Source organism: Candoia aspera, chromosome 3 (genome assembly GCF_035149785.1).
Source record: "Candoia aspera isolate rCanAsp1 chromosome 3, rCanAsp1.hap2, whole genome shotgun sequence".
Classification (NCBI taxonomy): domain Eukaryota; kingdom Metazoa; phylum Chordata; class Lepidosauria; order Squamata; family Boidae; genus Candoia; species Candoia aspera.
Window position 1 is genome coordinate 174445080 of NC_086155.1, and position 14517 is coordinate 174459596.

The window sequence follows — 14517 nt, forward strand, 5'->3', positions numbered from 1 at the left end:
GAAGAGTTCTGTAATGTATGAGGAAAAGAACATGTTGGCTCTTCCCGTGTCTTCTGCCAAATAATGAGTCTACCAGTTTTACAGCATGACACAGAGCCAAGCCTACAAGTACTTTAGATTAATTTAGAGTTAGATGTATTGGGGAGAGACACAGAAGAAGGTCCTGGCATCAGGGAAGAACTGTTACTTAGTGAAGAATACATGCTATGCATGCAAACATTCTTACGTTCAACCCATAGCCTCCTTATATAGAAATGGGGCAGATTCCTATTTGAAACTTTGGACCACCACTGCCAAATAATGTAGAGTGGAAAATAAGTACATCTTTCAGGACCCCAAGGCAAACTTGATAAATGCCCCCTCTATCATGCAGGGTGCCCACCTATATGCTCATGTTGGGGTCCTGAGATTTAGCTGCTGTGTCTGGGCTGTAAAATATTAGGCTTGTCAGCAAAGAGAATCAGAAATCACTGCTGCCATTAGTGATCATCCAGATTTTTGAAGCCCAGATATGGAAGCCTACTTTATGCTATTGGGGTTGCTATAAGACAAGGGCAAGGAGTTGGTGGCAAGCTGGACCCCTGTAGACCTCCTGTGCCTGCAGACCCCAAGGAAAAAGCATCCTCTGTCTTCACTGTATTTGTGCCACTGAGTGTTGACAGTCATTCCAAAGGCCATGCTGATTGGAAATATCAATATGAGAGGGCACCAGGTTGACAGTTCATTTTTATTTTTTTATTTTAATCGATTTGATATTGCCTGACTCCAAACAACTCTGGGTGGCTCCCAATATACCAGACAATATAAAAACAATATAGTAAGAAGCAACAAAGAGCAAAACCCTTGAAGAACTGGCTGTTCCCCCAGGCCTTGAGCTAGGGTAGTTGGAGCCCCTTGTGGGTTTTGTTTTTGGCCAGATTCACCATCTTGTTCTTTATCTGCTTTCTTTTTTATTTCCTCCTGGTTTGTTTTTGGATTATACGTATTTTATTCTTTTGGTTATATTGTAGCTGCCCAGAGTTGTTTGAAGTCGGGTGGCACTTAAATCAAATAAATTACACTGAATAAATTAAACTGACAGATCTTTTGTTTCTTTGTCTGCTGATCCCCACATGTGCTGAGTCTGTAGCTCTTAGAAATCCAAGACAACATGGCCGAAGTCCTTTCCCAGCCAACAAAGACCAAGGCCAGGGGAGCTATGAATTCTGGGAGTTGCAGTTCCAAATCCTTCAAGAGAGCCCATGTTGGGGAAGACTACTGTAGAAGAGAATAAATTTCTTCAACCTAACCATAAAGAGAGGGCAGCCTGAGAGCCACTGTGGATAAAGATGTTGGACTAAGACCATGAAGACACAGGTTCATGCCCACCAGCAGCCATAAAGTTGTTCTTTTGGATGGTGGGAATGCTGGGCTGTAAATGTTCATGTTGCCTTGAGCTCCTCAATATATGAATCTAATAAATTATATTATTCAAATAAATAGATAAATATGGGTGTCTCTACATCTTCTGGCTCACTTGGGTCTATGGTCAAGCAACCTCTTCCCCCCAGCCCAGCCCCACTACCTCCTCCATCCTGATGCCTTCCAGATGGGCTACACCATGATCTCTCATTATTCCCAGCCATTACGGCCAATGATTATGCTGTTTGAGGAAGATGAGGTTGTAGTGCAACACATTTAGAGGGCCCCAGTTTGCTGAATTCTATCTACAGGAATTGGGTTACCTAAAGTTGATGAGTGAAAGGTCCCCTGTGCAAGCACCGAGTCATGTCTGACCCTTTGGAGGGATGCCACTTTCATGATGTTTTCTTGGCAGACTATAGCAGGGTGGTTTGCCATTGCCTTCCCCAGTTGTCACCTTCCCCAGCAAGCTGGGTTCTCATTTTACCGACCTTGGAAGGTTGGAAGTCTGAGTCGACCTGAGCCGGCTACCCGAGAATCTGGCTTCCGCTGGGATCAAACTTGGATCGTGGGGAGAGTTTTGGTTGCCATACTGCCGCCTACTACTCTGCACCACACAAGGCTGTTTACCTAAAGTTACCTTTGCTGAATTTAAATGGGAACAATATCCATTAAAAATAACCACTCAGTTGTGCCTCCAGATCCTCCTGCCCTGTTTGAGTTAAGCCATGGTTAGACCTTCCTATAAGATTGCAACCCATCCTGTGAGTTGCAAACTGAAGGAATTGCTAAAGTTCCACCCAACAGCAGTGCCTGAGATACAGTGTCTGGAAGGAAATGGCCAGTGCCAGGAATGAAAACTTCTTGCTGACTCAGAAGCTGATAATTAGACCTTTGAGGCTAGCGATCTTAAAATCACTGATTCAAACAGTACCTGGGTGATGCCAGGCTGGAAGATCTGTATGACTCTTTTAGAACATGTCTGTCTTCTTGGGTTGCAAACTTTGCTACATATTGTCTGGATCTTCTATTGAGAAGCATATTTAAGGCATACCAAGGAGGTTATTACTCAACCAGAGTATATGCAAACCTCCAGAAAACTTTGCTTACACCTTCTTATCACTGACAGCCTCCCCAAAAGCTCACAGTTTTGTCCCCTACTTTCACTGCCACCACCATTTAATCCTCATCACAAATTGGTGATGTCAATTAAGCTGATAACAGTGACTGGTTGATGTCCACCTCATCCTGGCCCCCACTTTATCCTTCTAAATGACTACTCCTCACTGGCTTAAATGTTGGGGTGGAAGGAAATAACATTCTCTTTAACGGGTGTCCTTGCGAGGTGGCAGGCATTCATTTGGGCTTATTTTGAATTAGCCATCATCCCATGGTTTCACAAGAATTGTTCCACTTTCAAAAACGCCTGGGAATTGTGGAAGGACTTCTGTCCCGTTATCATGGTTTCCTCCCCAAAGCATTCTTGATCGGTCTCTCCCCTTGTCTAAATATTGAGGAGATGCTTTGGAAAGTCTTTGAGGTGAGAAATACCCAGCAATTCTCTCAAGCACCTCTATTCTAGCCATCGATCTCTCTGGGGAGGATTTGTAAGGAAAAAAACCCACTCCCACCCCACTCCAGCCCAACAGATATGCCACGTTTCTTTGATAGTTTCCTCCCACTCTGTCCTCAAAAACCTGTAAGCAAAACTCTGATGAAGAAAGATGGAAAAGGTTTGGAGGATGTTTGTCGTATTATTAATGAGGATGGCGTTTTGCTTGCTTTTCACACGGTTTGCAAGATAGATCTAAGTATATACAGTATCTTCTTTTTTTAACGATCTGAGGTGACAACAAACACTGCTTGTATTCCTGTAACACCCAGATATACTGAAAGGAAGAGAACGAAGCACGTGCAGCTTAAGTAATACTTTTCACCTGGAAATTGTTTTCGTTGGACTTGTGGTTAATTAGCTGAATCTATTACGTTCACTCTGACGCTGCACCCAAACAGTTACTGCCAAGGGAAAGAATAGACGGATGGATGCACCAAAAGGGCCGTTTTATACATACCTACTCTGGAGTAATATAAGCTGCGAAGACTTCCTCGAAACGTACGGCACGGATGGGCAACCTTGCTCCCTCCAGAAATCCTCCCCTACCCTCTGCAGTTAACACGGCCAGTGGCCAGGACTTGCTCCTGCTGACCTTCCGAAGACCTGGAAGCTGGCAGGTTGCAGCAGGTTCGAGCCCAGAGTTAGCGAAAGGCAAGGCAAAGGTGCCAGCTTCCACTTGGGGATCATTTTGTCAGACCCTGAACCTTTATCCCTTTATCCAAAATCTGTGGAGCTCAATGCACCTGTCCGACGCAGCTCCCGGTTTTTAATTACCTGTATCTGAGCTAATCTGGAGGTGTTATGCTAACAGATGCCAGCTCAAAGTAAAATTTGAGATCCCCCTCTCTTCAGAAGGGTTGGATCATACCTCCCACCGTCCTCGACTACCACAGTCAATGGGAGTTACAGTCTTGTCATTCCCTGCTGGGCACCAGGCTGGAGAGAGTTATATCCCCCCCGCCCCGCATTATCTCTTCCCGATAGGCAAACTGAATCTTGACTAGATGGGTGCAGCACCACTGCGCCCACTCTCGGATCCCGTGTGTGCCCGTGTGTGTTTCTACCCCATGTTCCAGCGTTAATCCCTAACACCCCCACTCCGCCCCATCGAAGGTCTCCGACCCTCCCTTTTTCTGAAACTAGACGTACCGGCAGGCAAGGAAGTGTATGCAAGGCAACGTTCCTTAGCGATTTTTATTAAAAATATAGAGAGATATTATATAGATATAGATAGATATTAAACGTTCTCTTACGCAACCAAGTTGACCGAGCGCTGAAAATGTTTTATTTGTGGAAAGAAATGTTTACAAAGAAAAGACAAAGGAGAGTGGAATCGAAATAGCTGAGTACAGAGGGGCTCCGGCCCCCTTCCCCGCCCACCAACCCCAGCAGACCAGGCGCGCCCTCCGCTCCGCGCCCCTTCACCTGCTTCCAGTGGCCAGACCGACGGGCCCCACCACGAAACGCCTAGCCTGAATCTTGCCTGGGAAAGGACGGGTGAGAAAAGAAAAGGAGGAAGTTACAAACGACGACACTTGGGCACAACGCCGGACATGCTATTCAAGGCTACTTCGATGAAGCTTTCGAATAAAAGAACGAGGAGGGGACGGGAACGGCGCGAGGGAGCTGTGTAAGTAGATCTAAGTCGAAGTGGTGCGCTAACTGGAGGAGCTCTTTGGTCGGGGCCGGGCAGAGGAGGGCGCTTCATTTCCCGATGATTTCCATCAGTTTCCTGTTGTTATGAGCCTGCTGCGCCAACTGCTCCGCTCGGGCCATCTCCAAGACTTCCCGGAGGAGATGGAAAGTCAGATCCAAGGAGATCGGCGGCTCCTCGGATCGTTTCTCCTTCTCCGTAGCCTGTAGGTGGGCGCCGTCGACTTCGCCGTCCCAGGGGTCGGGGGCGCCCTCTAGCGAGCGCTCCTGGAAGTGTTGCAGCTGCTGCAGCTGTTGCACAGCGGCTCTGAAAAAGTTGCCCGCAGACGCGGACGTTGCTAGGTGGCTGCTGCTGGTGCTCGCGCTGCTGGTGGAGGAGAAGGAGCCGGTGGCGGCGGCGGCGGCGGCGGCGGGGTTCTTGCGAAGGCTGCCCAAGCGCAGGAAATACTCTTCTCCCATGCGGAGCAATACGGGCAGCGATTGGGGTTGTTCTTGGAAATCTAGCTGCTGCAGAGCGCTACTGGCGGCGGGAGCAGCAGGGGCACTCTTGCTGAGGGATCTGCATTCATGGCAGGGTTGGAGAGCAACCAATAAGATCCCGGTAGAGACAAGCAGCTGGATCTTCATGATTCAGGACGGCCAGATCTGAAAATGTAAGAGGAGGGGTGGTGGGAAAAGGCACAACTGTCTATCAAAGAACTGGTTTTGGGGGGGGGGGTTGTTGTTGTTTTTGCTGTCCGAGTAGGAGGGCGGGGGTGCCCTGGTAACGACCACCGTGAAAATTGCTGTCCGAGGTGCTGAAATGGTTCAAGCAACCCCCGCGAAGAGTCTCTTAAAGAACCCGGAGTACAAGTCTTCAGACTTTTTCCAGGAACGATCAACCCAACTCGAATCTATTTTTTCTCGCACTTAAGTGTGAGAAGGATTTGCATTCTTTCTCTGGGTGAAGAACTGCCTGCACCTATCCACCCCTCCTTATTAAAGGCCACCATATATACAGAACAGTACTTGATCCACTGTATACAGCTAGATCGCTCGACTGGGAGCTTCCTATAGATCGCCTCACTTAGTATTTTAAAACAATGAACCTTGCCATACCAAACCACGTCTTCTCACTCCTTCTCCTCCTTCTTTATCACCACAATAAGGAGCTACAGCTCCTTATGACATGATCTCAGGATAACTATGTTTTCTTAGACCATGGCACGCACTGCCACCTTAATTCTCTCTCTCTCTCTCTCTCTCACACACACACACAGACAATTCCTGAAAAAAAAGTTTGCAACCTGTGCTTATTTCTGTTCTTCCCTACCTTAAGAGACACCGGTGGAGTGGTCTGGGACAAGTGGAGTCGGTCAGTGGTCGGTGTCCACCTTTTTCTCTCCCTTTCCTTCTTGGGATGTGTACCTAACAGAGCCGTCTCCTGCCTGTCCTGGTGATCCGCTGGTGTCCTAATCAGAGCCTGGCTGTGTGATTTTTATAGGTTAGACCCTGTTCTGGAATCACGCAGCCCTCGCCTAATAAGCTGACGCTTCCTTGACAGCTCGCTTGCGTGCCCCGATCCACTGCTGAATCAATCATGGGGGCCGCTCCACAGCAGCGGTGGGCAACGTCCTGCAATCACAACCCCGAATCTCACATCCAATTATAACAAGAGATATTTATCGCCTCGTTAGTGACGTCAGCAAAGCCTGTGGTGGGGAAGATCAGCGGGACACTCTTTCCCATTGACAAAAACCCTTGAATGAAGAGTTCCCAAATTGGGGGTGGGGGGAGAGGACAGGACAATACATCAGCAAGCACCACCTCCTACTATCACAGGTCAAGGTGGTCAAAACTTTCCACTCTGGTTGCTCTAACGTCTTGTAACTGCAATTTAAGGAAGTCAGAGAAGCAGTGGAATTGTACTTCTTTAAGGGTAACACGTCCTTCCTAGCAGAACTTTTGAAAGAAAGTCTGGTTTACTGCCAACAAAGCCATTGTTTCTACATTCCCCATTTTGCAGGGAAGAGCATCCAGAGAATTTCTAATACTTGAGGGCATAAAAAAAACCACTTCTTAAAACGTAAGTACCCTTTCCATTGGCATAGAAGAATGCAAATGAAAAACCAAAACCAGGATTAGGAAAAGGATTAGGATTAGGAAAAGCAAGCATGTGCAACACACCTTTCTCTCCTGGTTTGTTTCTAATAGTGGGGAGTGGTGATATGGTAAAGAGAGATGAGATATTCTCTTAAGATAGAAGGTGAAGTTGGCAAGCTTGCCAGTCCTAACCTTGTTTGTTTTGGAATGTAATATCCCATGAGTTACAATTGAACTTTACCCCACTGAATAACTTGGAATGTGGCATGAAAGAGCTCCAAAGGACATTATGTGGAGGTGGAAGTCCAGCCCATGCACAGCCCACACCAGCTGGCTAAAAACACACAAAGGGGGAAGGAGCGAGAAAGAGAGGGGTCTGCCATCGCTATTGTGCTCTGCTTCCAGATGAAGTGGATCCAGGCTCTGGGATGTTTTGAAGTACGTGCTGTTGGCCTTTTCTTCCTTTTCAGCAGCTGAGACTCTTGATACTGATAGCTGAATCTACACAGAGCTGTCCAACCTGTTCTTTCTGCAGTTCTTGTTACTTGGGCTTCTGATAGCCTTTGAAATAATCATAGGCTTGTCTCTGGCATGTAGGAAAACAGCAACACTGGGTGGTAATCCTAGCTGCTTTTCCTTTGAACTGGGAAATTTAATGTAGATGAATGGCCCTTTCACTTTTACTGCCCTCTCCCTTTTGCCTACTTGTGTCTATAAAGTCAAGCCTCCTTCAAGGACACTTTAATGCCTACTGACCTCAGAGGTGTAACCAACTAATATTCTTGCCAGGAATACAGAAATGGTTTGCTATTAACTTCTCCAAGGATGTTTTTTCATCTTTCCGGTCTAACTGTTACACCTAGAATTCCTTGGTCTCCCATCCAAGTACTAACCAGGCACTATTTTGCTTATCCTCTGTGCATGGAGTTAGGAGGCCAGTTGATCTGAATTAGTCCTTTGGTTTTTAAATTTTATTTACACTTGATTCTATGCCACCTTTGCCATTTCTGTCCTTAGTCTTGTGAGCACAGAATAGTCTGAACACATGCTATGACCAATTAGCATTTTCCTCAGTGCCACCCAAGAGCTTCTATATCAGAGATGAGACAAACACACACTCTATCATCTATCTATCTATCTATCTATCTATCTATCTATCTATCTATCTATCTATTTATCATCTGTCTATTCCCACTCTGAATCTGTAAGACTTGAACTGAACTTGGAGTCCAGAAGGAAGGAGGGCACCAGTTGAGACATTTGGTTATTTCCTCCCAGCAGTCCAAAGGAAGAGGCTGAATGACTGTTGTTAAACCCCATTCAGTTGCTATTCTGGCACCGTTGTTGTTGAGAGTGCCAACACTGGGCTTTGATGAGCCAGCTGGTTTCTCTATAGCAAGGACTGTGCCGCAATCAAAAGTGCTCTTTAACCCTCTATTCTCCAGTTGCTCTGAGCCCCACTTAGGAGGTTGGGTTGTGATGTGTTTCTCTCCCTATAGCTGAAGGGGAGGGGAGAAGAGGTCTCTTGAAATCATCCCAAACCAAGTGAACTGACATTTAAGATATAGCACAGGAGCCAGAGTTAATATTGAGGGATGTGTGTGGACAGTTTGATGATGGAATAATTGTTTGATATCTTTGGATTAACAGCATTAGAAACTGTTCTGAGGAAACACCCAGAATTACATAGTACCCCAATTTAAAGGGGAACTCTCCATTGTTCATCTTGTTAGGGAACAGGAAAGAACAATTGCTTCTTTGCTGGGAATAATTTGACTTGTTCATGTTCTTTCTAGTCTACTCTTCCCAACCAGATGCCAGTCAGAAGCATGTTAGTGCTGTAACATGTCTGGTGGGAGTCATGTTAGGGAAAGCTCTTCCTTTAATCCTAAAGGAAAGAAATGATGGAATGTGCGATACATGTGACAGTACTCAGGTTTAAAAGATTTGGCAACAACTTTATTTAATTGCATGCAGATGCAAACTTTATTCTGATTAAAAGAAGAAAACATAAGTGAGATCATCAAAGGAGGTAAAGCTCTAACTACTGTAGAGCACACAATGGATGTGTTTATAGACCTTGCTTAGCCAGATCAGTTAAAGATCCTAGGGGCTGCTCTGAACAACATACTAGGTGTAGTTAGTTTTAACTGTGGATTAGTTTTCTGTGGCTTTGTGTATTGTGTATGAACCCAGCCTATGTGGTTAGTTTATGACTCAGTGCACTGTGTAAACACAGAAAATGGGTTAATTCAGTCACCAGTTTAAGTCTGCTAAAGCCCCGGCTGCTAAGAGCTCCACAACCAGCCTATTCATTAAGCTCCTCTATTGAACAAGCCCGGGGGTGGGTGGGGGTTCTATATGTCAGAAATGCTTATTCAATGTAAAAGCAGAAGAGGGCAGAATAATCCTAAAAGGAAGGAACAGAAAGGGAGTTCTTTTTCTTTTATTTGGTTGGGATTTGCCATTTTAATACTTTTTATTAGTATTTCCCGCCTTTCATTTCCTTTCTATGGAAAATAATTCTTGCCAGATATAGGGTTATTGTAGTTTTCCTGTCCTGGGTACTCCACAACAGGGCTTTGGATCCTGCAAAAAGCGCCCAGAGTGACTCCTTTCTGTCCTTTTAAATGCTGAGCAACAACAGAGAAGCTCCAGCTACAGCCACCTTCTTTATGGTAGCCTTCATAATGGAACACTTTGCTTCCTAAGGTAAAGAGATGCACACACCCCTTCATGTTTCACAAAGCCATAATGAACTGTGCAATTCTGACAAGCATTTCAAGCAGATGGTGGACCTAGTTGCTTGGTTGGTTTTGTAGTTTTGTATTGTATTTGATTGTATTTTTTTGGATTATGTAAACCGCCTTGAGTCACAAGAAGTTAAAAATATTGTAATAGTCTCTCTGTGGGCATGTGCGTGGCCCAACTTTCTTCCCTGCCTATGGAGGGGGAGATTCAGACAAACCTAGATTCCTTGGGATGCCTTAATCACAAAGCTCCAGTGGGACACCCCAGATTTGGAATACTGAACAGTTCAGAGTGTTACCTACATAATGGCAGGGCAGAAATGAGGAAGAGAGATATCCATGTATCTCTGCTCTCTTCCTGGAATGATGGTGGTGGAACTTTTAAAAATGCCCTCCCATTCTGTGCAATGAGAGGGAACATGTTTAAAACTGAGGATGGGATCCAAACCTCCTCTTATATTGGTTTTTGAACAGTTTTTGCACATGTCCCCTTTTGGGCTTTGGATACTGGCAAGGAGGTGGGAAGGGGGGTTGATTTGTGGAATTTTTCCTCTGAGTTCAGAAGGGAAAACAGATCAATCTTGTGGTGTTGTTTGATAAGAGTGCAGTTTCTAGCCATGAATACTGTTGTATTTTTACTGCTATAGAGTGCACTTCTGGGATTTTTCTGTCTCAGATGGCAAAATGACTACATACAGGTAATCCTCATTAACAACCACAATTGGGACCAGCAACTCCATTGCTAAGCAATGTGGTCATTAAGTGAGACATCACATGACCACAACTTGTAATTTTACTGCTGGCTTTTCCATTGATTCTGCTTGTCAGACACTGGCTGTGAAATTCACACATGGTGATCACATGACCGTGGGATGCCGCAATGGTCATAAACACATGCTGGTTGCAAAGCCCCCAAATTGCGATCACATGACTGTGGGGATGCTGCAACGGCCTAAAGTTCACGCACCAGTCGTAAAGTTATTTTTTTCAGCGCTGATGTAATTTCAAACAGTGCTAAACAGGGCAGTTGCCAACCGAGGACTACCTGTACCTTGATTTTGGGGTAGCACTGTTTCCTATTCTGTTTCAGCTAACAAATGTGTTGAGCCAACCGTGTTACTGAAGTCCTCTGTATGCCTCTCCTTTCTGAGGTGTGGCTGACATCATTAAGGAGGAGAATATTTTGGTTATGCTTCAAATGTCCCCAAGAATGGAATGCTCTTCTCAAAGTGGTATATTAACATTTTTATTATTGATAAAAACAAAAGAAAAATCTGGACACCTATTTATTAAGCTATTTTGCTCTTTTATTGGTTGTTTTCCCTCTCTGGTTTGTGTTTTAATGATTAATTCTTAGGCTTTGTAACCTTACAATAAGGGTAGCACTATCCTTATTGTAAGGTTACATTAAACACTATCCTTACTGCAAAACTGAAATTATTTCTCCCCTCCTCTCTTTTAAGTCTCCAGAAAACCAGGGAGGCTCCCTTCTGAAATGCTTCCTTTTTAAAAAAAAACAACACAATTTTATTAAAGATTAGGTAAAGGTAAAGGTTTCCCTTGACGTAAAGTCCAGTCGTGTCCGACTCTAGGGGGCGGTGCTCATCTCCGTTTCTAAGCCGTTAGAGCCGGCGTTGTCCGTAGACACTTCCGGGTCATGTGGCCAGCATGACGACACGGAACACCGTTACCTTCCCGCTGAAGCGGTACCTATTGATCTACTCACATTTGCATGTTTTCGAACTGCTAGGTGAGCAGGAGCTGGGACTAGCAACGGGAGCTCACCCCGCCGCGCCGTTTCGAACCACCGACCTTCTGATCGACAGCTCAGCGGTTTAACCCACAGCGCCACCGCGTCCCTCTTTTTTAAAGATTACAATTAGAAAAAATTATTAAAGATTACAATTAGAAAAAATACAAACTAATATAAACTACAAAAAATATAAGAAAAAAAAAGAAAAATAGAAAATGCAGAAAAAGAAATCTAAAAAATAGAAAAAAATAAAAAATGAAGAAGTAACTTCCCCCTTCATCATGACAATTTTAGTGATTTATCACCATCTCTTAGAATACAACGAATGCTCTCTTCTTCCTATATCCCATCTCTTAACTATAAACAAAACCTTAAAGCCACGTCATTCATTCCTAATCAGCAAAAGTCCATTAAGGACTACTAGAGATAACTACATACTTATTTTAACCTTGATCAAGTAAGCCAACTGCATATTACTTCCCTGTACTTTTAACAGTCTTGATTCTTAATCCCTTCAAATAATGTCCTCAAACTTGATTCTTTTCATCTTCTCTTTATCTCATCTCAGCAAATCCTTCAAACCTTTAACAGATCTCTTTTTTAAATCCAGTGAAAAAAGTTATCCCAATCACTCTTCTGGTTTGATACTTGTATGTCCTTTTCAAATACCAAGACATCAACCAGTTTCATTTGTACATCCAGTATATCATCTTTTTCCTTATCATTCTTGTAACTTGTCATGTTTAAATCCAAGTTCAAATCAATTTCAGTCTTATCTGGTATAGCTTGTTCCTCTTCTGTAGCAACATTTGCACACCATCTATCTATGATGGTAGACATTCTTAAAATTAATTTCTGAGTCCATCATTCACAAATCTCCATAAAAACATCCACGGTTAAAGTCTTTTGCTCCATTCTATATTAACATGTCAAATCTGATTATTCTTCTCCTTTAATTGTAATCTTTAGTTTCTTCTGGTTCCCTCTAGTGTCGGACATTCAAAGTCCCTCCTTAGGCCTCCTCTTACCAGGGTGCCTCAAGATTCAGGTCTCTCACCTCACCAATTTAACACCTACAGGAGGCTGCTGGGCAAGGTCATTCTACACCATGGCATGCAGTATCATCCCTATGAGAATGGTGCCCAACTATACATCTCCATCCTAGGTGGGGCAGGTGATGCCATTCAGGTGCTTACCCAGTGCCTGGAGGCTGTGAGGGCCTAGATGTGGATGTGGCAAGACAGAGTGCCTTTGAGTTCAGATAAAGGATGATAAATATTTGGAAACTTTTAGTCATTGGAAATTTCAATTGGACTGGTAATCTTACATTTATTGGATTATCAAGAGATCCACATCACGTTGGAATGATGTGTATTTATTGTTCGTTTTACTTTTGGTTGTATTTTATAATAAGAAATTACCAGCTGTGAGCTTACAAACTGGATAAGTCAAAAAGCAATTAGCCTTCCCCACCCCAGTGTACCCAGGTGAATTAGCCCTTTGTCTTTTTTAAGCATTATCTAAATGTTTCTTACTTGGATCGATGCTCAAACATTGAAAAAGCAGCTAGGTGAGGCAGCATTTATTCAGAGCATGTTTGGAGGCTAAGAAAGAAGACAGGTGAAATAATTGGGAAAATCTAGGCCAGGAATAAACATCTGGTTAAATCAAAAAGTGTCTTGTTGCTGAATGATTACCATACTAAATATAACATGGCAAGAACTGGCCTTCTTTAATTAGAAATATATTGAAAGGATATAATAAGAATGCCTACACTTAACCTAGATAATTCCATAAGCATCATATACAATTTAATTTATCTAAAACTTATCAGTTTCCTGGGAATCAAGTGTCTTGGATGTGCTGCCTTTACCATTAATGTTGATCATTTCCTTAAAGAATTTACACTATATGACACAGTAACTGCAAGCTGTTGTTGGGGTTTGATATACACAAATGCCATTAGGATGAACATGTTGCCCTCCAAATGTTGTTGGACTGCAACTCCCATCATTACATCCCATTGCTGGATAGGGCTGATTGGATCTAGAGTTCAGCAGTCTCTGGAGGGTTACATGATACTTAAGTAAAACACCTAAAGATGTCACTTGATAAAGGAGTTCATGAATTGAAACCATTTAAATGAATTCATACAGATATATATATTACACACTCTTAGGACGTGGTTTGGATTTAATCTTTTCTGTTCTGAAAATCTAACTGACCCTGATTATCTTTAATATGGGCCTTGTTCACATAAGAGGCTTAATTAGATCAGAGGGTTAAGAATATCAAGCAAACAGGAAAACCCAATTAAAGTTACCCAGCTCAGGTTTTTTTGAGAAGGCTAAAGGAACTCAACCTGGGCAGTCACATTTTACAGTTGTGATTGCAGTCACCATTAAGTTATCTTAGCAAAGAACTAGGGACGGTATTAATGGTATATTTGCATTTCATATCCACAATCCTGTTAAAAACAAAAAAGCAAAAATAAAAAAATGAGATAGCAACAGCCAAAGAAGACACATTTAATTATTTCAGTCACAGTAGTGTCCTTCCATGGTCCTTAATAAAAGCTCTTCTCAGAAGATACTATTTCTGTGGGAGGTGAGGGGGTAGCATGAAAAGATAATTTCTACCTGGTGAAGTAATAAGAGATTTCTCACACACAGTCTGAGGATCACACCACGGGAGGAAAGGATTAAATTCCTCTGTACATCCAATGCAATCTCAAGATTGTAATGAATACTGTTGGCATTTTAAAAATACTGCAGTTAAATGCATTTAATGTCAAGTGTACCTTAATTTTTCTAAAGTTGTCAGCCTTGGATTTCCAACAAGCTCTATGGCAAAGGGGGAAAAAAATTGACCTTCTCCCAAGTGACCCACTTCTTGGGTTCTCCCCAGTTATCTTCTAGCTGGAAGCTATTCCTTCCTGATGTCAGATAAGAATGGGAACTTTAAAACCATAGATGGCTGTCCCCACAGGAAAAAGTGATCCTACTCTTCCACTGCCATGCTATTTTCATGATGGAACTAATTGCTCATACAGATTATTTCTCTCCAACTGTTCATATCCTTGTATTTGATGTTTTGCATCATGATCTCATTTACTGTGAATTGGAACACTGCTGAGATTTCAGGTACAGTATAAGCTGCTACCTGATTTGCTATTAAAGAACTTGATTGCCTAGAATTAATACTAACACTGTCACTGATGAGGTGTTCATGTGCTTTCTTGACTTCTACTAATTCAGTCTTAC

The 14517-nt window shown here is 43.3% G+C and overlaps 1 protein-coding gene across 1 annotated transcript; it reads right to left on the reverse strand.

Annotated features, from left to right (window-relative positions):
• Positions 1–4720: 4720 nt before the first annotated feature.
• Positions 4721–5296, reverse strand: CRH (corticotropin releasing hormone). Its single transcript, XM_063300244.1, has one exon. The coding sequence runs from the start codon at positions 5294–5296 to the stop codon at positions 4721–4723; it is 576 nt and encodes a 191-aa protein (XP_063156314.1).
• Positions 5297–14517: the final 9221 nt, after the last annotated feature.